The following is a 26,928-nucleotide window of genomic DNA, read 5'->3' on the forward strand; positions in this document are numbered from 1 at the left end:
GGGGTTCGCAGCGTTCCCGGAGCGGGGAAATCATGGAAATCGCGGAATCGTGGAAAAGCCGGCGGCGGGCCAAGCTCTTTAATGACGACCGGGAGTTAAGTAATTTTCCTTGTATTTTCCGGCGGGCGGCCTGCCTTTGGCTTAATGCGCTTGTACCTGTTCACAGATCCTGTTTCTGTTTCAGTTGCCGTTGCTGCTGCTGCTGTTCCAGTTTCTCCGGCAGCTGCAGCCCGCAGTTCGCTCCAGCTGTTGCTCCTTTGGCGAGTGACGCCAGTGGCCTTCGGTGTCATTTGCGTCGCAATTACCACCCACTACTACAGCCAACCGCCGAGCACCACCCACTCGAAAAGCCACCTCTAAGTGGCCCACTAGCACCTCCCACTTCTTCGTTTTCTACTTGAGCACAATGTAAATTTGATTATCGCTCAGGCAAATATTTGTCAGCCACTCACCAAGTGGGTGGCAGTGGCAGTGGCACTGGGTGGTGGATTTTCCTTTGGAAATGGGGGCAGCTGGATTGGCTGCCAGCTTTGTTGCTGACATATTTATCTAGACGTTTGCCACTGACATTTTTGTTCACTGCCAGTCAAGCTTTTGCCCTTCATCTACACGGAGAACAATTCCGAGCTAATTGTGTTATAAAGTTTGGAAAACATAGTGTAGAATTGGCAGAATCTGAGACCAAAACAATAAATAGTTTTAACTTGTTCAATTGGAATCAACACACAGTGCACATTTCGAACGAACTACTCTTTTATTTTCCCTGTAACAAAACACGACTTTTGTTTAGCTCGTCATGATTAATTAAAACTTGCTCCCTATTTTCGGATGTTGTGGTGCTATTTGTTGCTGTTGTCGTATTTGTTGTTGTTTTCCAATTTGTTGTTGTACATCCGGTCGCTGTTGTTGTTTGTTGTATTGGTGTTTGTATTGTTGTACCGAATAGTCCAGTGTGAACATGTTTCTTTTTTACCACGCGGCTTTTCAACAAATTACACCATGGCTTCTCTTCTCAATCGATGGGCGGAAAAGCGGAGGGGTGAAAGTGGGCGGGTCAGTGTTATCGTATCCCGGAGAGGGCGTGGCAGTGGGAAAGTTGCGGGCAACGGATTTTGGACTCATTAGGCTCGTTCACTGTTGGTGTGAAAATTCAGCAAATATGTATACAACACTGGGAGGTCTACTGCTCTGCGTGTGTGGGTGTGTGCCCCATGTATGTGTGTGTGAGTGGGCGGGTGTCTATGTGTAAACACAGGGCTTAATGAGAAAAGAACTTACTCTGCTATTTGAGTTTGGTTCCTGGGTGTGAGTGCTGTTCTCTGTTTCCGCTCTTTTTCTCCGTGTCGCTTTTTGTTTTCGGTGATGTCGGCGGGTTTTATTTAGTTTACACAGGTGAGGTGTTCATATGCATGTGAGTCCGTGTGTGTGTGTGTGTGTGAGAGAGAGGTGTTCCTGTGTGCGTGTGCCAGGTGACATTTCAGACATGCAAACACAGCATTGTAATTTCTTTTCGATTTCTGCTTTCTCTGCTCACTGCGGTTTCAAATTAAAATCCTCTTCATTTTGCATTGCAAATAGCGCGGCGAAGAATAATTTTCCATATAGAACATTTCTGGGTGGAAAAGCAGTGCTCTTTAATCTTTAAACTATGCCGAGCTGAGGAAACAATAAAAGCTTACCGCCGGAAGCACGTAAAACAATGGTCGATCCATAAAGAAAATAACTGGCGATTTAAATTAATTACCACGAACTTCGCGTAAATCACGTATTTTTAATTGCCAGCCATTAAAAAAATAGTATAAAAGTGTGCTTTATGCGTAGATAAACTAGTTTAATAAAAAATCGGCAAACAATTGAAGCGTGGCTTATAGAAATGATAGAAAATCTGATGAAAAATCACAAAAAACCAGGATCATGGCACAGTTCATAAAATTAATTATGCAGGGATTTTTGCTTTTTATTTGACTCCTAAATGCAAATAGATTACACTGAATATGGAATATGAAAAATCAAACGTAAAGCTTCTGCCAAACAAAACGATAAACTTAATGCTTTTAGGCAAACAAGAGTATCCGGTTCTTTTTTTTATAATTTTAATTCAGGTTTAATTTAGGTTATTACTGCCCCACTACTGTAGTCAAAACAAGCAAAATTTTTGTGCGCAAACAAGAATAATTTATGCAGGAAGTACACATATTTTTATCGCTTTTATTCTATTTACAAACTCATATAGATCACGTTTAAAAGCGGGGCGTAAGAGGAAATAACGAGCAGCATCCACATTGCTAATTACTTTCTCATTATGCAGGCTATTTAGCTTTAATTACACTAAGCTCCAAGCCACGACACACAGACGTACACACTCACAGCCTGGCGGCAGGACACCCCTCACACACACACACACACACACCCTCACGGACACAGAATCACTCACAAATACAAGGACACGTGGAGAGCACTTCTAAACTAGCAAAAAAGCGCTCAAATGCTCGAAATTCGCCGGGCAAAAGTGGCAACAGCATTTGAGCCTTTCACTTTTCACCTGGCGAGGCTTACGGCCCTCGGCTTAACCGCTGGCAATTCCAATTTACAGCGCAGAATGTGCAGAATTTTCCATTTGAATTTTGGGTCTGGGCAGCGGGGAAAACTGTGAAAAGCGGACGAACCTGGTCGCCGTTTGCCCCGAAAGGGAAATTGCTGGCTTTCGGCTGCGGAAAACAAGGAACACGGCTGCAATACACACTGGGCGCGAAAAGTATGCGGCCATAATGAGGCAAGCTGGATACATCCAGTGTGTTCTTTACGATCAATTTTCAGGCTTTCAATCCGGTTTCAGTTCGCCGGGGCTCGGTTAATTATATCAATTTAACAAAGGGGCCTGCAAGTGAGCTTTCCGCACACACCTGGTCTGCGGCGAACTCTTTAAAGCATCAATATAAAAGTGCACTAAGAAAAATGGAATGTATTCAAAATATTCCTTCAAATATTATAAGTTTCAAATCTTAAGGCAAATCTACAGCATAGCCATACACACAGTTCTAAAATTTAAATTTAAACTTCAAATTGTACTTTAAAGTGCCAGGTATTTAAACTCCCGACTGCTGACCAATTCTGTTTACTTTTCCGCCGTGCATGTGTGGGATGCTTCCGTTGGTTTATTTGCATTTTAATATGCCTCGTATTTTATGGGGCTTTCATATTGTTGTTGGCATTTATAATATATTTTCCCTTAAGCCGCATTTGTGTAATGAAACGGAAGGGATTACCGCTGGCCGCCGACTGTCGGTTGCCCCGCAACCCGCAGTCCGCAGTCCGCAGTCCACCGTCCGCATCCTTGAACCACCCACGCATTGGAGATGTGGCCCAAAACCCCGTACACGTTAACCCTTAACCCGCGCCCATCTTTTGGCCCGAAGTTTAACGAAATTGAAACACATTTGCCTGACAGTTGCCATCAGCTTGGCTTCAATTCGATGTCAGCATTATTGACTGATCCCGGCTGCCTTGGAGGGCTTCTCTCTCCTCAGCCCGGATCGCCTGTACATATGTTTACCCAAGGCTGAAACACTTCAAGTTGCCTAGTTAAAGTTAAGTGTTCGTGGGTGGAATATGCGTGGGTGGGCGTGGCCCTGCTCAATCATATTTCACATTCGCCACTTGTCAGCTTTTATCTCGTTTTCGTCATCCCAAGAAGTGCCCATCTTATATTCCAGAGTTTCCCGCTCCCGACGCTTGTCATAATTTCATTATTTGCTGCGTTCAGGCATAAAAAAGGGATATTGTCTGGCTGCCTGAGATGAATGTGTGTGATGTGCGTGAGAGTGTATGCGTGGGTGTGTTGTCATGAGCACGATGCTGCTCGCATGTCCTTTCCATCGACGTCTGCGCACGCCTTTATTGCTCGGCTTCTGTGGCAGTCGGCGGCCATCGCAGGATGACAGCAAAATGTCTATACAAACAGCAGACAGGCCGACAGACGGACGGATGGACAGACGGACGGATGGAAGGGCGGCCAAACACAGATACGCACCCACACTGCTAGAAAATACTTACAAATGCTTTTCGCATTTCACTTCTGCAGGGTATAAAACGAACTGGGACAATTAAATACTTTACAAAAGAAATTTCAAATGAATTCGTTTTGAATGAGACTGAAAGATTTAAAAATGTTCTATATCTATAAAAAGTATCTTACAAGGACACCATTGATAATAAAATTCCAAGAATCTTTTCCCATTTCATAATGATTCAAGTGAATTTCCCCACCAATGAACCTAATTTTTTTCAGTGCCTCCATGCGTGGCACATCCTTTTCCAACCCGCTGACTGACTGGCCACGTGCCTCAAGTTATGAGCCTCGACTCGGCCAGGCCGTCGAGTTGCCAGTCCAGCCAAGTGTTGTCCATCCAGCACTCGAGCGACCAAAACTTCAATTTTAATTGGATAATTACTCATCCAATCCGGGATTTAATACCGCCTGAAGTTGATGCACCGCACCGGGGGCTCGGGGTGGAGAGATAAACTGCGGCATCCTTATTCAATGCTCCCTTTGAAGCTGCCAAGTCTGCGGCTCGAGTGGCATTTCCCCCCGTTTGCTGGGAAAAATGAATCGCAATGGTTTCCAAATAGATGCACTTCAAAGTGCAGTTGCAGGCCATAGAAAGACTGCAACTTGTTGGTGGCACGAACACAGACCATTCACAAAATGGGCACGAGATGTGCGCAGATGACACCCGGAATGTGCTGAAATTGAAAGCCAAATACGGTTAGGTTGTTGCCAAAAGGGCTTACTGCCCCGCCCGGCTGCCAAATGGCTTTCCATTCACAAGCCCCAGGCACTAAATGCTCCCCAAATCGATGCAGCTGTATGCAAATAAACACGAGTACTTCTCGAGCAGCCAGCAACAAAGTCTGAATATTATAAGCGCCACACTCCAGCTGCAGCTCAGTTCCAGTTCCAGTTCCTCGGATGAGCTCAGCCATGTGAGCTCCCATCGTGGAGTGTTTTTACAGACAATTGACATGGCAACGGGTCAGAGGAGCAGGACAAACAATCAAGTGCTGTAATATTGATGCTTGCCGTGCACAGGACGAAAATGAAAATGTTTCAAATTTAAACTATCTAAAAACATGTATACTCCCCTCTGAATAATTTCCGGAATTTGAACAGTGTCTAATTCTAATTAGTTGTTCAAAAACTCCCTTTCCTGCATGGCAACTCCTTGAATGTTTCCTATTCTCCCCCGTTTTAACTGCCTAACTTTGCTAAAAATAAAAAACCAAATCAATTATATCGCAGTGCATTATCCTGTGGCAGGGGCTGAATATATTTCCGTTGAAGCTGCGAGCAGCGAGGCATGAATTCAATATTTTCATCTTTCATGCGCTCCGCCGGTTTTTCCGCCAGGATTTCAAAGGCACAAACCCCGCGCCATGGCAGAGCCAGAAATCCCACTGTCTGCTTGTCCGTTGATTAGAATCAACATAAATAAAATTAATTGTTGCCGGTCGAGTCGTCCTCGTCGTCGTCGGGGGTTGCATTCAATTTGATTATTAGCTCAATCCAATCCAATCCAAAGCGAACCGGAAACCGAAGGGTGGTCACAACTCTGGTCGGGCAACTTATTTCGATTTTGTCGTTGGCTAATTTTCCTGTGGTCCAAAGCGAATCCCTTGAGCACTCGCCGCCTCAATGGCACAAAATAATTATAATTTATTTACAGCGCCCGTCTGTCTGTCTGGCTGGCTGATTGTCTCACTGTCTGGTTGCAAGTTTGAATGTCGCTCTGCTTGCTGCTTAATTGCCAACTTCTAGTACGAAAACGCTTTTGGGGCAGTCGTCAAAAAAGCCCCGTCATAAATTGTGTGCAATTGTTTCCTGAACTCGGGGCCATTGCATCAGGAAATTAAACAGCGATTCGCCCTCTGTTTCTGGCCATCCAACTCATCTACATTCGCCAGGCGGAATATGCAAAAACGGCCCCAATTCCACAAGGACACTGGGAGAAACGGGGATTGCCGAAGATTTCCGACTATATTTTTGTTCATACCAAAGATTTATGCCATATTCCTTGGCTTTTCTCTCTCTGTACGCATTCAAATTCCTCGGGCTTCACTGCCGCAGTCCAAAATCATAAATTACACCAAAACTGACCAAACAGCGAGTGTCGTCCTCCGTATTATGCAAAATTTCTGCTACAGAGTTCCACACTGAAATTTAATTTCAAGAGAGAGAGAAATCAAAAGACAATGAATCGATAATTTATAAATGCTCCGATGATCGCGGCTTAGTGAACAAAAAAATGACCAAAGGGAGAAAGGGTCCAGGTTATAGGGTCCAGGGTCCAGAAATGAATAAAACCGAGCTCCGAAAACCGAGTACCGAATACCCATTTGAGGGATAGAGCGCCAGAGCAGCAAGTGGTGACCCCAACCTACCCGAATCCACTCGAAATGCAGTCGTTGTGGCAACCAGTTGAGTTGCAACTGCCACTGCCAATGCCATTGCTAAATGGTGGGTTTTTGGCTTTGGCATTGGCATTGGTATTGGGCAGTGGAATCGCATCGAATCGCATTGAATCGTTTTGGTTTTCAGCATGATTTCTCAATTGATTGCAAGTGGCATCGGAGTTTTTGGGCTCGGTTTCGGAGTCGTAGCTAGAGATGGGAGCCATGTCATGCCTAATGCTTATTACCAACACTCGGACGCTTGGCAATTTATGCAGATGCAAGTGGAGATGGAGACGCAGCTGCGGTGCGGATTCAGCTGCCAAAGCCGCTTATGCTGGATGCTTCTTGGCCAACTGCCCACCGGGCGGACAGTCGATGTGTTGTTTCTATAATTTTAATTGGAGCTCCAGCGTCCGCTCGCAACATCGAGATCCCAGCACAGGTCGGAGGAGAGCCAGGAATTTTTGGCAATTTCCAAAACAAATATTGCTCGAAAGGATCTGCTCCGGCATGCATGAAGTGGTGGCTTCGTACTCAGGTGACCGACCGGCTGGGCCACCTACCAAAATAGTTTAGAGCATTAAATTGCTTTCAGCACTGCCAACTGACACGCAGTGCATGGGGGACTTTAGATATATGCACATACATCCAAGTATATATATGTACTTTGGGGGAGGGGGAGGATGGAGCATGGAGCACAAGCTGTGAGCTCTGCTCCGTAAAAATGTTATGTAATTAAAATGCCTTGCAGATATTTTGCCCAAACATTTTGCGGCTGCTTTTCGCTTTTGTGTGCCAAAATATTCCTTTCCAAATAACTTGAGCTCCCCTTTTATGAGCAGCCGGCGCTCGCAGCCCCAACTTTCTCAATGGAATGCCCCAAATTCTGGCAAGCTTTCACCACTTTCCTTCATCTTGCTGCATGCAGCTCGCAAATGGCGAAAAAAGTGCAGTCTCCGTGCCGTACTTTTATTACCCAATTAAATCATTCACTATGTGTATCAACACGCATTGTCCTCGAATATTCTCAAGTGCAATTGAGTTTTGGAATACAATTTAAGCTGGAAATAATAATAAACAAGACTGCACATACTTTTACAAGTATGAATCCATGTAAAACTCCAAAATGTTGACCCTTTTTGCCTTTCCTAGCTCTACACTACCACATTAACACTTGATGTCTTATTTATCTTTTGCAGACGTCACAAATCTGGACTACGTAAAGGTGAATGCCGAGGCGGGCAAGAACGTGACCATTCCGTGTCCGGGGGTCAATGAGCACTCGCTGGTGGACACGCTCGTGTGGAAGACGGCGTCCACGACAATCGCGCAGTTTGCCAACCGGATACCCCTGCTCCACAGTCCGAGGGTGAGTTAACACTTGATATAAAATACTGAGAAAAATGCAGAATCTTATTCCTAATAAATACAAGAGAGTCTAATTACAAGAGAGAAGAATATAGACCCAAGAAAAGTGACATATAGGATGCGTACTAAATCTGCATAACTTAAACGCTTGTCAAATCGAATTTATTCATTAGAGCGGCAGGATTCATTCCCCTTTCTGCAATTTTCGCCGTGAAATGGCCCTCCAGTGTCATATCAGAATTCATTTCAACACTTTGGGGCAGCAGAGGAGCTGGGCGCCTCCTTGGAAGGAACATCCCTGATATATAGGACCCTTCGTTCTGGGTGCAAAAACGAAGCTGTTAAAATAATTGATGGCCGGTTGCCGGGCGGCTGTTTGAACTTTGCCATCCGCCAACCGTCGACAGCGGCGATGAGTACAAGAAAGTGCAGCGAAAGTCCCGACAACTAAGTGGCCATCAATGGTGGCAAGATCGGGTGCGAGAGCGGGGCAGATCGGGAAGGATGGGGGATCGGGGTCACCCAAGTGCAGTGCAGCCGGCGCGGCAAATATATTTTAAATGTTTGATAGTTGCACTAAAACAAAAGCGACATGGCTGCGAAAAAAAAAATGTTCAAGTGCCTGCCAGATGGCAGAAAAAGGAGGGCCAAAAGTGATTGCAATGGCCTTAAACGCACTCGGGGGCCATTGAGGCGGCGCAAACAGAATGATGAAGTTGCCCCTTCGTTGGGAGCAAGATGATGGAGAATGCTGGGATGTCTGCACAGTGGGAAAAAGTTGAAAGGGGAAACACAATTCTATAAAAGTGATATTTTTTCCTTAACTGGTTAAGGCTTTAGTGCCTGATTTCTCCCAGTGCATTGGCAAGCTTCTCCCTGAGCTGCTGGAGGAGGCCAGCCAGCTATGTGTTAAATGGCGGACTGGGACACTTGAGCTGCAGGCAGCCAAAGTTGGTCCCAATCCGGCTTCGGCGCCCGGCTCGCATTTCTTGGGCGGAAGTTTGCTGCAAGTGCGGCGGCTGCTTCTTGGCCAGGCTATTATGTGTATTAAAAGTTTTTCACCTTGGCACAGTGGCTGCTTCATTTTATTACAGCTGACACATGACCCCTTCTCGCACCCACAGGCGCTCCAGGACCCTGTTGAGCTATTAACTTTTGTTTTATGGCCGAGACTAGAAATGATTCATGTTTGCCCAAGCCAAGCGGACTAAGGAGATCCACTTGGCCGAAGGACGAGGGATTCGCCTCTACAAGGTTTACTTGTGTTTATTCCCCCTTTTTTTCACCCGCTCTGGATTTGCTCTGGTCATGTGAGGGCAAGAGGGCGTTGAATGTAATTAGAGTTTACTGGGCATATTAAAAATTCCACATGGTAAATTCTGGCAAATATTTTTCGGCGCTCGTCTAATAATAATGCCTGTCGGAGCCAACAAATTACCAGAATGCAATCGACCGAAACGCACACACACTCACTTGAATATGTGGAACCCAAGGCTGTAATTTGAGGCCAAGGATGCGGCAAAAGATACAAAAGTTAATAACAGGGTCAGGCATCCGAAGCTAAGCCAGATGCACTCTAGCTGCATGCTGCAATAACCTACCGAAAGATAGATTGCTGGCAATGTGGATGAAATAATTTAGTTTTGCCATTCGAAACAAACCTAAATTCGCCCGAAATATACATTTGCAGTATAGTATCGCAGTAATCTGTGATGGAAATCCTTATTAAATTTGCCTCAATTCTCTCAGTAGGGCAGGTATGTGCATACATATGTGCGTATGCCTATGGAAATTATTTTCGGCTTCATGCAATTTCCAAATTTTCTGCAAATCAGAACATAAAAACAAACAAATCTTGAATGAATTTACTGCCAAAGCAACTGGCTTCATGCTCAAGTTGGGCAAGACACATAGTTCAATTATGGGCAAGAGCCTGCATTTGTGGCCAAAACAAATTTGCCGAGGAAACAGGAAAAACTTTTAGGCTGGCTCGATGACAGAGTTCCTAAATTTTGTTTTCCTTTTCCCAGTCATATACTCGTATGTATGTGTGTAGGACTGGCTGCTATTTAAAAGTTTTCCCTCCCAAAAGTGGAAACTCTTGTCGCTCGACTTGCACGTTGTCAGGCCCTAAATATCTAGATTTTAATTTCAATATCCCACCAACGAAGTTCTAATTAAGTTTCCTCATCTCGTTGCAGATTCAACTTCTTTCGGACAACTTCGGCCTGCAGTTTTCCCCTTCATTAGCGAGTGATACCTCGGAATACATATGCCTAGTGAACGATCGCCATATACCAGAAGCCATTGTCGACTTGCTGGTCCAGGGTGAGTATTGCATTCCATATGAAAGGGCTTCACCTAAAGCCAATATTCATCTAGAAAGTTTCAGTTTATTAAGAAATTCGATCTGAGAGCAACAACTTTTCTGTATAGTTTTTTAATTTGCATAGATTTCACCATTTTAATTTACGTTCTCAAGAAAGAAGATATTGGTTTCATTTAAATTATCCCACTCTGCGCTCATTTGCGCTGCTTTCTTAATGAAACGCTTAACTGCTTTAATGATTTTTCCGGTTTACTTGGCCAACATCCGCTGGCCCCAGATTCCATTACCGATATGTCTTCGATGCCCTTCATTTCACCATCGATGCCACACTCCCTGTTTGCATTGTTGTCGCCCTCGCCTTGACATGATTCCCATTTGCATTCCACTGATAGCCGCCACTTTCTCTCCTCTCTTCCCTGCAGATGTGCCCGATCCGCCGGAGCGACCATTGTTGATAAGTTTCACATCACGCTCGGTGAATTTATCCTGGGCGCACTCGCAGCATCCGCGGAATGCGCCCGTCACGCATTTTATTATCGAAACGCGGTAAGTGTTGCCATGCCGAAGAACGAAGCGCCGCCAGAGGTGCCAACTCTGAATAAAACTAAAAACTTTAAGGGATATTCGTTTAAGACCTATAGTACTTGCAAGAAATAACTATAGAGTACAAAGCTTTCTTTTATTGAAAATAGTTTAAGATATTTCGAGAAGGTGCCCTAAGTCCCAACTGACCAGCACTCTCCCCGCAGAATGGCTTGTTTTAGCTGATGAAGTGCCAGTGGGCGGGTGGAGTGCACTTGGGCGGACGGACAGGTGGTGGCGGAGAGCTGTCTGTGGCGATGATGGACGCGCGGCCATGATTGACACATGCAAAGGCGCTTTGAAAGGATGCGAACTGCGGCTGACCCCATTGCGCTAATGAATTAGCGAGCAAAGGATGCACACCATCCGCCATAATGCGCCCATCAGCGTCATTCGGATGCTGAGCAGCTAGCCACGCCCACTGCCCCTGCCCACTGCGACGCCCCCGCCTTTGACCTGAGCCAGCCACCTGATTTGCGCGAGCCCATTCAATTAAATTAATGCGGCTATAGCTGGGTTAAAGGTACAGCTGCGTTTGAAATATTAACGTTAAATATAGCATTCATTGCATGGAATATAATATTTCCATCATTTTGAGAACGAAAGTAATAGAAATAACCACTAAAAATCCGTGCCAGAGCTTGATAATTTATTTCTAAGGGTGCATAAAAGTAAGCAAGATATTTTGCTTTCAATTATGAGTATATTTTATAAATATATTTCCACCGTAAGCCTCGATGCGTAAATTCCGCCCATTGGTCCGGCGGTACTCGTACTTTAATTAATATGTAAAAGTTGACATGTATGACTACGGGGATACGCACTTCACTTTTGCTCCATTTAAATAGAAAAGAAAGCACAGGCACGCGTATAAAGCCATCTGTGCATCGATGAGCATGTGTGTGTGCGAAGGGGGTTCCCCGGTTTAAGTCGAGCTCGCACACCCATGCACACACACACACACACACACACACATACGCCTGCCATTGTGCGGCACTGGCTATTTTCCGAATAACTTGAACTCAATGCGGGGCATGAAATAAAAAGCGAGCGCCGCCAACGCGGTACAAAGGCCAAGCGAAAATGTCGGCAAAAAATACCAAAAAGCGAAACTTTTTCAATAAATTTCCATCAACTGCAGTAGCGCAAGGGGGCAAGGGGCGTTGGCGGTGCGGCTGGGGGCGTGTCCTCGACAAGACACTGGCTTTCCCGGCACAATCGATGACAGCCAACTGGAAAGCAGAGCCTGCGGTGCATTTATGCAAAATAAGAAATAACTGCACCCACGCAAACACTGAAGGAAATGTGAACACGCGCCGCCGCCTGCCAAGTGCACTACACTGGGAGAAATTAGTGGAGATCCGAGAAAAGTTTCTTACTTACTTAAATACTAAAATAAATAGATCATTGAGTCACTGACAACTCTAAACATATATAACGCTTTACTCCAAGCTAGAATGTTTAATACTCGAAGTTAGTAGTATTTCTCTCAGTGCACGCACAGCTTATACGCAGCATAGCATACTTTTTTGGGCAGCGCGTTCTCAAAATGAAGCTGCCCTGCCCGCTGCCATCTCCATCTCCATTCTCCAATCTCGTTTTCCGGCGAGGTGGAGCTGCAGACTGCATTTTATGTAAATTCGCATCGACATGGGAGTGAGTCTAGTGGAGTCGAGTCAAGTCGATTCGAGTTCTTGATGCTGTCGAGGAGCCCCTTATCGACCCCCGTTCCCTTTATTTCACAACGCCTCTTATTTACATTTTCGCTTGATTCGGTTTATTTGCGCAAACTGGGGGATTGGGCTGGTTGGGGTGGCAAGTTGGTGGTTCCATATGCACATGAGCTGCCATCGAAATTGAAAGACGCCAACGTCAACGGGATGATGATTATTGAGATGATGACGATGGCGGGGACATCCTTACGCTGCTCGCATGCAATTGAAATGGGCTGCGGATCAGGATCAGGACGAGTATGAGTATGAGTTGTCCTGCCAAGCGTTAAGTCTATCCATAAATTGCTGACCCTCAACTGTTGCACGAGCTGCACAGCCAGCGGGCAGGATAATGTCATCAGTCGGCGCATGTATGTGTGTTTGCACATACTGCATTGATGTTTTGTATTTCGCATATTTCAGTGGCATAACTTTCGGTCAACCGAAAACTGGGCCAAACTCTGCGGCTCCCCACTTGCCACGCCCCACAAGCCCACTGAACTGACATGTTTATCAACTGCTGCGGATACTGTTTCCCGTTTACCATTCACCCGATGACACCGAAAGCCCAAATAGCGGCGAAAAAAAGCGCTGGCTATATCATTATGCGATGTCCGCTCGCTATTCAGATACAGATACATTTTCAGATACAGATACAGATACTTCTTATTGGACATGAAATCTCACTCAGCTGCGTTTTCCGTCGCATGATTTTGCACCATGTTTATTCAGTTTCTTTTTGCGGTAGATATGCAAATAAAATTAATTAAATCTTACGCTTGTGAAAACATTTTCGTTGCAAATTATTTTTTGTTTACCTTTACTTCATTTAAAATACGTTTAAAGGTATAATGAACTATGAAATGGTAACGAAAACACATATAATTGGAAAAGGAGAAAATCAACATTGTGCGAGTATGCACTTTGCCCTTTCGATTGGTTCAAACTTGAAGAATAAAATGGCCTGCTGTTTCTACCAAATATAATGTTTCTGGCCATAAATTGTGCCCTTTTTGACCAAGTGCCTGACTTATCTGCCGAGTGCCTGGAGTGCCACTATTTGTCCATTATCTTTAAGGACTCGTGGCGCAAGTAAATCGTCCTGTTTCAACAACTCGTGCATGAACTTTGGCCCATAGCCGTCGGTCATGTAGAAGCGATACCCATGGAGGGCAAACACAAGCCCAGCCAGATGCATAAATAACTCATATTTATTTGCTTAATATGGAAAAAACGTAAGCAAACATTTTTAAAGCAGCTTACCAGTGGGGGCAAAAACATCGGTGCAATAACAGCAAAAAGCATCCAATACATGTCCGTGGAAAGGCCGCAAATTTATTTGCCATTGTGGTTACTTTGCCGGAGAATCTCTCCCCCAATTTCTTCCTTTTTCGTTGTTTTTTTGACCAGGGTTTCAGGACCAGGTCCCCAACATTTTTCATATGGTTTTCATTCGGGCCAGATGATGGCGGGGCATCGCCTGCCATGCTTCATAAAGTCGCCAAACAATTTTTTCCCAAATGCAACGAGTCCGGGGGCCCCGATGTGCCGATGTCCCCGATACCGGAATATATATGTGTGCACTATATATACTCACTAAATGCCCACTGCCAGCGCAAACAGATGTGCTCCACTCAACGCGGAAGCTGCTCGCACGCATTTATTAATTTTAATCAATTTTCTGACACAATTTCCGCTGGCCGCACTTTTTTCGGTGGGTCATTTGCCCCCTTTATTGGTTGTCGCCTTTCATGAAACGTTGAACATTTTTCATCGGCTCATATTTAAACCATTTTTAATCACACCATGAAAGCCGCACCGAATCGGTAAGCCCCATTAAAATCAAACTTTAGAAGAGGCACCGCCACAATAAATGTATGCCTATGTTTTGGCGCTCGCAGAGGGGAATGTGCCAAAAAATATGCTAAAATTATGTGAGTTTAAACCAAAATTTACTACACTTTGAAATGTGCCATGAAAAATGTTCATTGTGCGAGCGGCTGCGAGTAATTTATATGCGCGGCAACAACAATATCGCCGGAATACAAATATTCCTTCATTTTTTTTTAACGTACGAGTATTCGGGTGTATTTTGTACGGCCGAAAGGCGCATAAATATTTTAGTGCCTATGCGCGGCGCACATTTCACGTTTGGGGATCCCAAAAAGGACCCAAACCGCCCGCAAGTGTCATGCAAATCCGCATCCGTTTTATATAAATTTTCATAATGCATTTTATGCCCCATGGTTTATGTATATTGGAATCGCAGAGCGCTTTTCTCATTTTCCCGCCAGATTGGCGACGTAAAATATAGATTTCTGAGTTTATTTATGTGGACGTGTGCTGGCGCGGCGGCAATTGAGCTGGTAATTGCAATATAAATGCACAATAATGAAATGATTCGTTCAAATAATTTGGCTGAATCAAAATGTTTTGTTTGCCCGCAACCCGTTTGCACCATTAATTGTTCATTGAATTTCCCGCTGAATGAGTCATCAGCATACACTACACATTAATGAGGTCAATAAGCCGGCGGAACTGGCAAATTCGCGTAATTTTAAGCCACTTTAATTGAAGCTTCAGTAGTGATATATAATTTAAATATTTATTATTTTCCTAACTGACCTGATGCTTGTTTTTGCAGGGAGGGCGAGGATGGCATTTGGGAGCAGCTGGCCAGGATCTACACGAAGACAAATGCGACGTCATATCAGGTGACCGGGCTGACGCCCTTCACCGTCTACAGCTTTCGTCTCCTGGCGGTCAACAAGCTGGGAATCAGTCCGCCGTCCAAGGAGTCCTACTACATAGTCACGCTGCGTGAGGGTGAGTCCTTTGGCTGCTTGGCTCCTCGGATCCTTTGTGCTTGCACACACACTTTATTGACGCCAGGATCGTAAACTATTCGCGTAGGCGGTGCCACATAACATAACGTAACGCATGGCTGTGGCACCGGGCAAAATTACGCGACACATGACATAACAATTTTTACAATCGCATTAATTTTTCATTTCAATTCCAACGACTTGCCCTGACTTTTAAGTGCCGCCAATGAAAAGTTGTCACAGGCTCGGCCCGTTTTTCTCCCGATTCCCCACTTTCCCAGCTTTTCCCGCAACTGCCAGCAATTACTGCCTCATAAACACAGAGTCTCCTCACGTTGTATACGTTTAATTATTTTTCCGCTGACGGTAGGCCATCGAAGGACCTGCTATGCCCGGCCAGGTGTGTCGTCATTTCCCGGAGCTTCCCTGCTTCCCGCTTCCTGCTCCACCACCCTCGCATCTTCCTGCTCTAAATGACATTAACTGCGACCGCCTATAACCCAAAGAAAGCTACACTTGCGGGCGTAGAACTAGTTACATGATTCTGAAAAAAAGTGTACTTATATTTTTGAGTTTCAATAGTGTAAGTGAAATTGTAGCATGGAGTGCAGAGTTTAGAACTTTGTTTTTCTCCTAGATAGTTCCCTTTTTTTTTACCTCAACTGTCTTCACGTCCTTACTATGAAACTAGAAACACTTAAATTTCAGTGGCCGCTTTCGTTTCATTAACATGCGATGACAAAGCCTAGAAATTCACCTCCCGAAAGTTGGGGGAACCTTCGTGGAACTATAGGTTCTGCTGGATGCACTAATTTTGGGCCGCATGCCTCGGAGCTCCGTGTCATTTGGCCGACATTTCACCTGCTGGTGTGGCTGCCACAGACAATGATTAATCGTACGCCGCTGCGTGTTCCACATGTAGCATATACATATGTGTGTAGCACCCCCACATATGTACAATATGTATAAATGGACTCCAAAAAGTCACAAAACTTTCCGTAGGCTTTAAGAGCGCGAGACACATTAATCAAAGGCAAAGTAGCAGTAGCAGCGGCAACAGCGACAAGCTATTAGCAACACATTTGTCTTACGGACATTGGAAATGACTTTGCCGCTGCACTGTGAAGAAAATTAGCTAAGGTCCTTGAAATTTCCAACATAATTGGACTCAAGATATGAAAGTTATAGTACACCAAACGGAAGTATTGCATTTGTTGTTTAAATATATATAAATATAAATAAATATAAATAAATATATAAATATATTTTTCTTTGATTTCTCGCAGTGTATGTCCTTCGGTTGGGTGCGAAATTCCATTTATGCCGCACGCACAATGGAATGCGACCCAAGCTGCCGAAGCTGCAACACATGCGGTTACAAATTAGTCAATAGTGTGTAGCTGTGTCCTCGTCTTCCGAGCTCATTAAGGTCCTTTTGGTGCTCCTGCAGGGCTGTGTGTGTGTATTTGTGTGCGTGTCCTGCGGTCGCCGGCCAAGTTGCCAATTTCTATAAATTAGGCCTGCGGCATGCATAAATTTACCAACGGCACTTTTCATCCGAGCATCCGGATGCTGGCCAAATCTCAATCTAAGCAGCGGAAAAGCGAGAAGTTTTCAATTTGCTGAGCAAACTTGGGACGCGGCATCAATGTCACAAAATATCTTTTAATTTATTTATAAATTCATTGAGCTATGCGAAAAATTTCGCCCATCTTTCGGTCCTGGCAAAATGCCAGCTCATCCTAAGCCGGGCGCACCTGCTACACTCAGAAAAAGGCAGGGAAATAAATTAAATAATTGGAATTACTTCACAAAAAAAAAATAAAAACCATAGTAAGAAGAGTACTAGTAATTTTAGAATGTTTTAAATGTTTTTCGTTAAATTTTCTTAACGAAGTACTCATTTTTGTCCGTGTATCTGCGCGACACACGCATCATTTAACCTGCAAGTAATTCCCGTAGACAAGGCCAAAAGGAAGATGGTTACGAATAGGAAAGCCGTCCATAGAAACCGTAGGCGCAGAGGCCGGAAACCCACTCCCACTCCACCAGGCCAAAAAAAGAACAGGCCGTGGCACTTGCAACTTATGTTGCGTGACAGTGACAACTTGACAATGCCACAGACAACGTTCCGCTTTACATGACAGGTCAGAGAGTTTTCGGTTGAAACTTTTGCGCGGCGTTTTTAATTTCGAATTTTTGAGCATTCCGTCGAGCAACTTTTGCAGCGCCAGCCAAAGTTTCTGGCCTATCCTGGGCTCATTCTTTAACCGACCTAATCTCTTACAGCTCCCACGGGCAAGCCCATACCGACGACGGCCCACAACACGTCCTCCACCTCGGTGTACATCTCGTGGAAGGCTCCGCCGCCGGATACCATACTGGGCGAATTCCTTGGCTACCGCATCACATATCGACCTCGCGATCGGGACCCCAACGATACCAAGGAAATCTATATACGCGACAACACCGTGGAGGTGAGTTATTTAGTTGTACGGGCCAAAGATAATTGAATTTCACGTTTTCTGACACCTCGCCATATTGCAAATGCAAGCGCAGGGTCGAAAGTGCACTAAGAAAAATGAGTTCCGAATATAAATTAAAGTTTTATGATGTAAAGTACTATGATGAGTTCTTTTAAACGTGCATAAATCTCATTTAGACTGTGTTTGAGAGCCTTTGGAATATAATTACTATTCGTAAGCAAAAGTATTTGTTTGCAGTGCATGGATAGAGGGGCACCATTTCGTGTTCCGCCTGCAGCGTCATTCAATTTCGCTTTGGTTTCGTTTCGTGTCTGTCCGCTTTGCCACGTGCATATCGTTTTCTTTGCCACAAAAACTGCCGGTTTTTCATTCGGGCTTTGAATGGCGGGGGGGCTTAAAGTTGGCCTAAAATGTGTGTGCTTCTAGCCTGTCGCTCGGCGGCTTAAAGTCACATCAGCGGCGTATTAAAAAGTAATTTACACCTGGCGAAAGGTGAAACATTTCCCACACACCTCGACTGCGAGCGGGTTTACAAGTGTTTTCCGTTTGCCCACCTGTCAAGGTGTTACCATATCTCGTCGGGGGAGCCCGCTATCAGTGGCAATTTGTTAGCGATTAGTTCTCAGCTGGGGCCAGTCTCCTCCTGTCTCTAGCCCAAGGACCCCAAACAGTGGGTGTGTCTACCCAGCTCCACGGGCCACATAGTTGGGCACGCAAGTTGGCTAATGAACTAGGCAATTGGGGAAAATGTCGGGAAAATGGGGGCGATAACAGAACAAATAGCTTGGGAATACCTTTCAATAAAGGGCAAGTTTGGCCGCTTTATTTCAGTTTGATAAATTACACTGCTAGGTATCTGTCAATTTGTTAAGATATTTGCTTTAAATAGCGGCAAACTTTAAACTATCATTATAAATATTATTAGTTAAACGCAAACGTACTTTTGAAGCTTTGAAGCTACTTAAACTCAAGTGCTTAGTGCTCTTCTCAAAAAATAGCCGACACCTCAGGCATTTCTTGCCTTTCGTTTAGATGCTCTAAATTTTAACGATTTCTACTGCCATCACCTGGCTTTGGATGGACTTTATTCCACCCCAGGGTGCAATCCGAATCGCTGGCCATTTCGGGGGCTCTTCAAGCGAAACACTAAAGTCGAGCACTGGGAATGCATTTCCGAATTTGCAGCTGCATTCCGGATGCACTTGCCAGCTGCGAGGGGATTGGCTTAAATATGCAGAAATTATTAGCGATAATGCTCACGTACGACACTCGGCGCGGCGGACTTTCCAAAAAATAGAAGAATCACACACGGCTGCTTGGGAGGATGGCATGTTGGGAGGATGGAGGTGGGAGGTGGGCTTGATTGCCACAAGCGTGGCACGCTTTTGTGCTCGAGTGCATATTTTGTCCTTATCTGGACGCAGCTACCCGTCTCACTCTGCAAGTCCTTTCCTTTTTTTCTCTTTTGCATGTCGCTGGCATGTTGAAATATTATCCTTGCAGGCAGAAACGTGCGACTTTAGTTGGACTTCTTCTTTTTTCGCAGCAGTAAGAACACGCAGAACATTTTCTAATGCCAAATTCTCTAAAAAAAAGGATGTTCGGTGTAACCAGAAATATCCATGGCACAATTTAGCGAGTAATCATAGTCATTATAGTGTCTTTCTAATCGGATCAAAAAAAACATTTCTCGAACGCATAGCGTCACATTTTTTCTCCTCGTGCATGTGTTTTTTGTGCTCAAGTCACTTTGGTGGACTCCAGGACATGGCTTTCTGTTATTCCCATATCGCAGCATCAGCATTCAGGATCCTGCGGCTTCTGCCGACCTGCCACGCCCCTATCTCGCCGCCGCCTCCCATGGCCAGCGGCATTCACATCGAGCTGTCACGTGTGAGGTGGAAAGCGAGCGGGGCGGTGGATTTTCCAGCGCTCGCCCGCAGGGCTAAATTTGCCAATTTTCTAATTAAAATTTCTGCGCCGTAAAGCATAAATTTCGCAACTTTCACGCAGATAAAAGCCGGCAAGTCGAGTCACCCGAAACCTCAAAGGAAGTTGCTCCGCAAAAATTAAAAAAAAAAAAATGTTATAACAAAAATGGAGGCGAAAAAGCGTAGTCCGACACTGATATTGTTGATGAACAAGAGGGAAAAAATACTGTGCAGATAAAAGAGCAAATTCAGTTGGGGAAAATTGTGAGTTTTTTGTTGGAGGCATTGCGATTTGTTTGACAGGCGAAATGCTCTATCTGCTTGTAGTTCCAAATTTCAGCCTTCTACCACCTAGATGCTCACTTCGTTTCCAGTTCTCCAGCACTAATTAACGCAGAAGGGGCGAGAATATTTAGATGCTTATCCCCCACTGCTTCGCACTTTGCCAACTTATGCAATATGGCAGGAAGTTGGCCACTTTATCAATTACATTATATCAATTACGCGGCCCGCCCTCGGGCGGTTCCAACTTTCAGCTGACCATAAAAATAAAAGCAGTTGTAAATTTTCGGCCTCATTTACTGGCGACTAAATAAAATGGCATTATATGACCGCCCAACATATACAAACACTAAATCCGAGCGCTCAGTTTTATGTACGCAGTTCTAAGCACAGTGGCGGTTAAAGTTATACCGCCAGTCTGCATACAACTATTTGGTATTCTAAGAAGCAACTTGAAGTAGAAGCTAAACTAATATGAAATGTTTAGAAACATTGCTTTGTTAATCTTCTAAGCGGCAAGAACTATGATCTTGACCGCAGCTGTGGCTGGATGCCGAATTGCTGGATAAGATATCACGCTTTAGGCGGAAATAACTAGGACTGTGGCTGGCGCCGTCTGAAAAGCCGAAAGCAGCCACTTAAGCTGTTGGCATGGCAGTCAATCCGCTGCTAAGCACAAGCCTGGAGTTCGCACAGTCGAGAACCCGTTGGTTTTGCGGTGGCACCGCAGACGGGCTCGCATACGCACACATGCACACCAGCAGGCAAATTCGGGCGGGCAGCGCTCTAATGTATGCTACATAATTTGCCCAAGGCAACTGACCATTTGCGAGCACATAGATTCACATACACAATGTGTATTACACATGTGCGCTGCTTTGGGCCATTGCGAGCCACTCTAAGTCTGCGGCTTGTTTTATGGTTTGGCACTGCTTTTGACCTTTGGTTAAAACCTTAATCAGCCGCCGCTCGCGAAATTCACATACAAAGCCACCGGAACGGACTCACTTATGGCAAAGTCCTTGGCATGCACAAACAGAAAAGTGCGAGGATATGAGCACTTTTAGAATATATATTCAAGCGAATGTCCTCGGTGTTGGTAATCAAGTCGAGGAGTGTCATAAATACTCATTTGATTTGAATGGTTGTACTTCCCTTGAATTTCCCAGTAGGAGACAAGTTATTTATCCATCATTTTTCCAACCAAGTCTTCTTTTTCGCACTGTGTACGCGACTGTATGTGGAGTGGCAATTAAGGCAAAGACTACTGCTCGTTGCCCAAGCAACTCAATTTCCTTTTGCACCGACATCGCAGCACTGCAAATCAATTTTAAGTGCTGCAATTTTCATATTTGCCAACGGCAACGCACAAAAGTATGCAACGCGCAATTTCCGCTCCAAGCATGCACAATGCTGATGGGCGAATGGAAGGGGGTGAGTTGGCGGGGCTTGGGCGATTGGGTGGCGCTGCAGCTGCTGCAGAGAAGCACTTGCTGCAAGTGCCCCACTTTATTTTGTTAAGCGCCTTCGATGGCCAACAAACGAAAAGTCCTTTGGTGTGTGTGCAGCCAAAAACAAAATAACACCAAAATGGGTTCTCAATTGGATATTTTTTTATAGATATAATACAAAAATTTCATGTAGCGGCATACAAAGAATTAATAAATCAATGAAATCGGAATTCAAAAAGAAGCCCTTCATTTCCTTCACACTCTTACTAACTAGGGTTATATCTAAAGTGATTATATATGAGTTTCTACACAAAATACTAATAATTTAAATGAATATTCCCCCTTCTCTTGCAGAGCCATGAGATTCAGAACCTACAGACGTACACTCAGTACAAGGTGACGGTGCAGGTGTTCAATCCCGAGGGTCTGGGCCCGGAGACCACCATCCTGGTGATGACCGACGAAGGAGGTGAGTGGTAGAGTGGCAGCGCCCTTTTGCGGGGCAGAATGCAATGCACATTCCCCAGATCTCGAACATTATCAATGATGCATGCCGCACAGTGGCCTCGCTGGGGAATTTGGCCTGTCAGGCATGCAAACGATGGCCACAAGTCAATAAGTCGATCGCCCCAACTATTTTTCACATATCTGGGACCCGCAAAATTCCAAATATTACGGCTTATTGACATGCCAGACAAGTGACCAATCCGACCCCGAAAATGCCAGAAAAATGTAGGGTTATATGTTATATGGTGTGTATATCGCATATCAAATGCAGTACAAGATGCAGATGCAGCAGCTTCAGAAATAAATTCGCCTTTGTGTGCACTTTTAGTTTTTCAGCTCCCTGCAACATTTCCATGGTTGCACAGATGCGAGTGGGGAAGGGCAAAGCAAAGCAGCAACTTTGAGATTCGCTCAACCACAAAATGCCTCCGCCATGCAATGAAGCAAACAAATAAAAGTTTAACTCCGGCCAGAGGCTAAGGAAAATATGTTGCAATTTTTCATATTTTTCCCACCCTTTTTGGCCGGATGGGGAAAAAACATCCAGCTTCTTGCCCGGCATCTCGAAATCCGCTGCAGACCGCAGTTCGGTGTGCGAACTGTATTGAAATGGTAGAACACTCGGCCAAGCAAATAGAAATACAAAATAAATATTGCTTACTTAAACTTTCGCCATATGCTGCTCAGTCAGCAACAAAAACTGCCCAGGCATGTCCTTTCTACTTTCTACTTCGGTTCTTTCCCCTTTTTCGTACCTCCTACTTGTGAGGTATTTTGGGGTATACTGCTTTAAGAAGCCAATGGAATCTATGAGTTACTGCTAAAGATATAGTTCCTGAAATAACGATCAAGCTGCGTTGGTTGATACAAAGAGAGGTATCAAAATCGTTGCCGTATCCTGCTAGTCCCGCTCCTCGCCGCATCCTTTCTATTGTTGAATCCCCCGGCTCCTGCCTTCCTCCTGGACCGCCACGTGGATTTCCGCTGGCGGCGTCTCACTTGGTATCACCAGACGCCGCCGCCGCCGCTGGTGGAGCGGAAGTGTTGATGCCATAGTCGCCGGCCGGCTGAAGTCGGCGGAACGTAAATTATAAGCAGTCGGTCGCTCGGTCGGTCATAAATAAATCGGGGCGGATAAAAAAGTCCAACGTGTGCGAATTTATCGGAAAAGCGGCAGGCGGACGAGGGAATTTAATTTCCTGCAGTCAGCGCAAATCTGTTTGCATAAGCGCGTCTTGGCCAAATATTGTGCCCGGATTTAGCGAAGGAAGTTTTTTAAGGCGCGCTAAGACTCGAAACTCTTTTGAAAGTTGCCCAAGAGCTTAGCGGCATAATTAGCATAAAATTCAGCGGAAAATCCTTTGCCAGCGTCACGGGGAACGGGATTGGCCGGAAACGGAATAAAATCAGATTCGATAAAAACGAAAATACGATGGCATTCGCCAGTACGGATTTTCCCTCCTCCGGGTACACACATATATGTATATAAGCTGCTTTCAGCGGTAGCGAAAATATAACTCGGGATTTTTGCGACAGCTGGCATAACTCAGTAATTTCCGAATTTTTCACGTTCCTTTCAATTTTTGTTTGGCTATATGTTGGCATGTGGATGTGGCAAGGTGAAGTGGCAGGTGCAGACGGGCGGCGCTTTCTGGGGATTTCCTGCGGCTTAGGCAGCAACTTTGGCCCAGCTGCCCCGCCCCCACCCCCTTCCATTTGGGCCTAATAGAATTCAGCCCACTTCGGAGGGGCGTGGTCGATGCGCGTGGCAGTTGATTAATTACCCCCGAATATTTGCCACAAAGCGGCCGCAAGTGGCAGTAAAAGGCGAGGAACAACATCCTGCACTTGAAAAAGAGATTTCATTTGTATACTTTAAACTTTGATTTAAAAGATATACCCTTGAATAGTGTATCTTTCCCTTTCCAGACAACTTCCCTTACGCATTCTTAGCCAGCATATGAATTGAATTTTCAACCCGAGAGGAAAAGCGAGCAAAGAACTCTGCACCACGACCACATGCGGTGAAAATTATGAAGCCTTGCAGTGCGGCTTAGCTGGGGGTCAGAAAGTCGCGGAGTCAGGGAGCCATGAAATCCGGCAGTTCCTTGGGAGAAGGGCGTGTTGTGTTATCCAGCCAGATAATGTCCTTAGAAGGAACTCAACGATTGCAAAACAATTCTAGGGCTTCGCCGGGCTTTCGGCTTTGCCCTTCGAGTTGTATACTCGTCGAGCTGCTCGACAGGTCGTCTTTGATTAGATATTTTCCACTTTCCTTTGGCCTGTGCCTTTGTTTTTGCGTTTTAACTTCTGACATTGGCACGGGCTTAGAATGCGCCCCAAAAACCGTATTGTCTTGCTCGTTTTGGCCGGCACGCACTTGGATGTCAGTTGGCCGAGACTGGGAGGGGGACCTGTGGCCAAGAATAGAGTTTTTTCCTTCTGTGCAGTGCAGACAGCTCAAGGGGCCCCAAACACTTGTCGCTTTCGAGACAGAAGGACACAAGGACTCAGGGACAGACAGCAGGACAATCGTAATGGCTTTGTGCCCTGTTTCTTGATAACTTCATTTCATTTCGTTTCGTTTCGTTCCATTCGTGTGTACATGGCAACACTTGATGGTCTTGTCCTGGCAACTTTTGACTTTAACGCGTCCTGTTACCCAAGGCTTTGGGCCCTTTGACACGGCCTCTTGTGCCTGGACGAGCCGAGGAGCCGAGGAGGTTACGAGGTTCGGGGGGATCACATGCAGTTAAGTGAACTGGTTAAGACCTCTAAGTCCTCATGGCCAAGCAACTGGAGCGTTTTGCAATTTAATTTGTCTACTTCTTCTACTCGAGGGCGTCTGGCGGGCATGGCTCTTTAATTTCAAATTTATAATTCAAACAACCTGCAGCCGTAGGAAACTGACTTGAGCGCCATTTCTCTCTCAGCCAAAATGCAAAATCAACGCAGCCAAAACAAATGGTCCATTAGACTCGTTGTTAGGAGCAAGTGAAGCTGAAAAGCACGAAACACTTGGGAAAACTAGGAAAGGCCATTTCAATAACGCAACATTACAATGTTTAAATAAGCTAAATATCTTTCTTAAAATTATTAATCAATAAATCAATATCTCCTCCAAGTGCTCCTGCATTTAAGATGTAGAGTTTCGGAATGAAGCCATCTATAATCTTTAAATTTAAAATGATGAAGAGCAGTGCATTTTCCAGCTGCTCTATCCTTGAATTCCCCACTCAGCAATTTATCACCGCCCGTTTGTCAACGTCCTTGGAGGGCGTGGCACGTGGCTGCTTATCGCTGCTGTTGCATCCAAGAAAATTAATAGACACACGCACAGATCCATCCACCTTTCGGGACGAACTAAAAAAGGGAAAGACGACGCACTTTCATTTTGAGGAAATGTTGCCACTCATTCCGAGCGGGAAACTAAAGCAAATGGAAAATGGGAAATCCATTTGCAGCGAGCGCGGACTGTCAAAAGCTTGCGGTCGTATAACCAGAATCCAGAGTACTGCATCCGCCGGCGACTAAGTTTTGCAGCAGGACCCTCAACTTGCAGCTACAAAATTAATTACCTTTGGCTACTTTCAACTAGCTGCGGTTCAGGTTCAGCCGTTTGCATGCACTGAAAATACTCGTGGAAATCGGCCACGCCCCCCATCCGCCTGGAAAAACAACGCCCACCTCTAAAAGATGGTTCAGCGCATCCGCTGGCTGCTTTTAAAGCGCCAGCCGCAGAAAACGGACCAAAAAAACCCACTCAGATAGCGGCGCATAACCCAAACTCTGGGCACAAGTTTTCCTTCGTGGAAAACTGCGGGCGGCTGGCTGGCGGAAGTGACAAGCTGCATTTCGTGGGCGGCGGAGAAAGTGGGGTGGCGAAAATGCAGCGGCGGCAACAACCACAGCGAGAGCACATAAAACACCAGGGAAAAAACTTTCCTTGGCCACAATGAATAGTTAATACACTCGCAGGTGGAAAGCGAAGGACTAATTGAGAGGGGAATAAATCGAAAATAAAGCGCATTATGAGAGAAAGCACAGTGGGAAATCGTTAACTTCAGTTTACACCGAAACGAACATGAAAATGTGTATAAAATCAATATCATTTATAAAAAAATCGAAATATAAACTATAAAAACTTAGGCAGAACATTAAAAAACTGAACTTTATCAGAAAATCACAGTATGCAAATCAAGCGGGCCAAGCCTTTTTGACCAACTTTTTTCGAGGCAGGGTAGAAGATGATGCCCGCAGCAAACAGCGGTAAGACAGTCGGGACTATTAAGGAAAGGGGCGGGGCGGGCGGGAAATGGAGGGCGGAAAGGAGCAGAAGGACGAACCAGCAGCAGGATAAGGTACAACGTGAAAAGTATGTTTTAATAAAAGCGGAAATGAAGCAGCGTTACCGTTATTTCCTGTTTGCGCACAGTTTTGTTTGCGGCAGAAAAAGAGGCAACAAGAAAAGAAAGTGTGCAAGGAAAAGCGCAGCAGGGCCAGCTGCATTTTCACTCGCTGCAAAGCCAAAAATGATAAACCGCAAACCACTTAAAAAAGTTGCAGGCAACAGCAACGCAGCCAGCGCAGCAAAAACTTTTCCTAAATAGACGAAATTAATGAGCAGCAACGCGGGGGTAAAGGAAAATCCCTGCCGCCGGCTCAGATCAGATTCTCAGGATGCTCAGGATACCCAGGACGGGCAGGACTCGCAGGAACTTGCAACAAGCAAGCTTAGTCACCGATAGTGCAGCGAAGGCCTTTGCAAATTTATTGATCCCGCCTTTGAAACTTATTTAAAAATTAGGAATGGGAAATTTAAACTTAGTATCCAACTTCATCAGAGGATGGTCAGTCTAAGGGTTCAAATAGTGCTTCATGCTTTTGGGCACCTTTAAAAATCAGTCAATGGATAATTTCCTATTTCCATTGTTCCTCTGAACATCCTGTTACTTTCAAAGACCCCAACTACGTAGCAATATTGGCTTCTTGTTCGCCATCCCAT

The 26,928-nt window shown here is 45.1% G+C and overlaps 2 protein-coding genes across 4 annotated transcripts in view; one reads left to right on the top strand and one right to left on the bottom strand.

The window, feature by feature from the left end:
• Positions 1-26,928, bottom strand: part of LOC117145379 (uncharacterized protein C2orf42 homolog) — a 171,806-nt gene that overhangs the window by 92,074 nt on the left and 52,804 nt on the right. The gene's annotated exons all lie outside the window — the stretch shown is intronic.
• The window catches only part of LOC117145378 (tyrosine-protein phosphatase 99A), a 112,453-nt gene that overhangs the window by 34,888 nt on the left and 50,637 nt on the right, over positions 1-26,928 (top strand). For all 3 annotated transcript variants that reach the window (XM_033311006.1, XM_033311003.1, XM_033311004.1), the window contains exons 3-8: positions 7,650-7,819; positions 10,020-10,146; positions 10,570-10,693; positions 15,086-15,267; positions 17,556-17,743; positions 21,771-21,885. In XM_033311006.1, coding sequence (XP_033166897.1) covers positions 7,650-7,819; positions 10,020-10,146; positions 10,570-10,693; positions 15,086-15,267; positions 17,556-17,743; positions 21,771-21,885 — 906 coding nt within the window. The remainder of the gene's footprint in view (positions 1-7,649; positions 7,820-10,019; positions 10,147-10,569; positions 10,694-15,085; positions 15,268-17,555; positions 17,744-21,770; positions 21,886-26,928) is intronic.

This window comes from Drosophila mauritiana, chromosome 3R, assembly GCF_004382145.1.
Source record: "Drosophila mauritiana strain mau12 chromosome 3R, ASM438214v1, whole genome shotgun sequence".
Classification (NCBI taxonomy): domain Eukaryota; kingdom Metazoa; phylum Arthropoda; class Insecta; order Diptera; family Drosophilidae; genus Drosophila; species Drosophila mauritiana.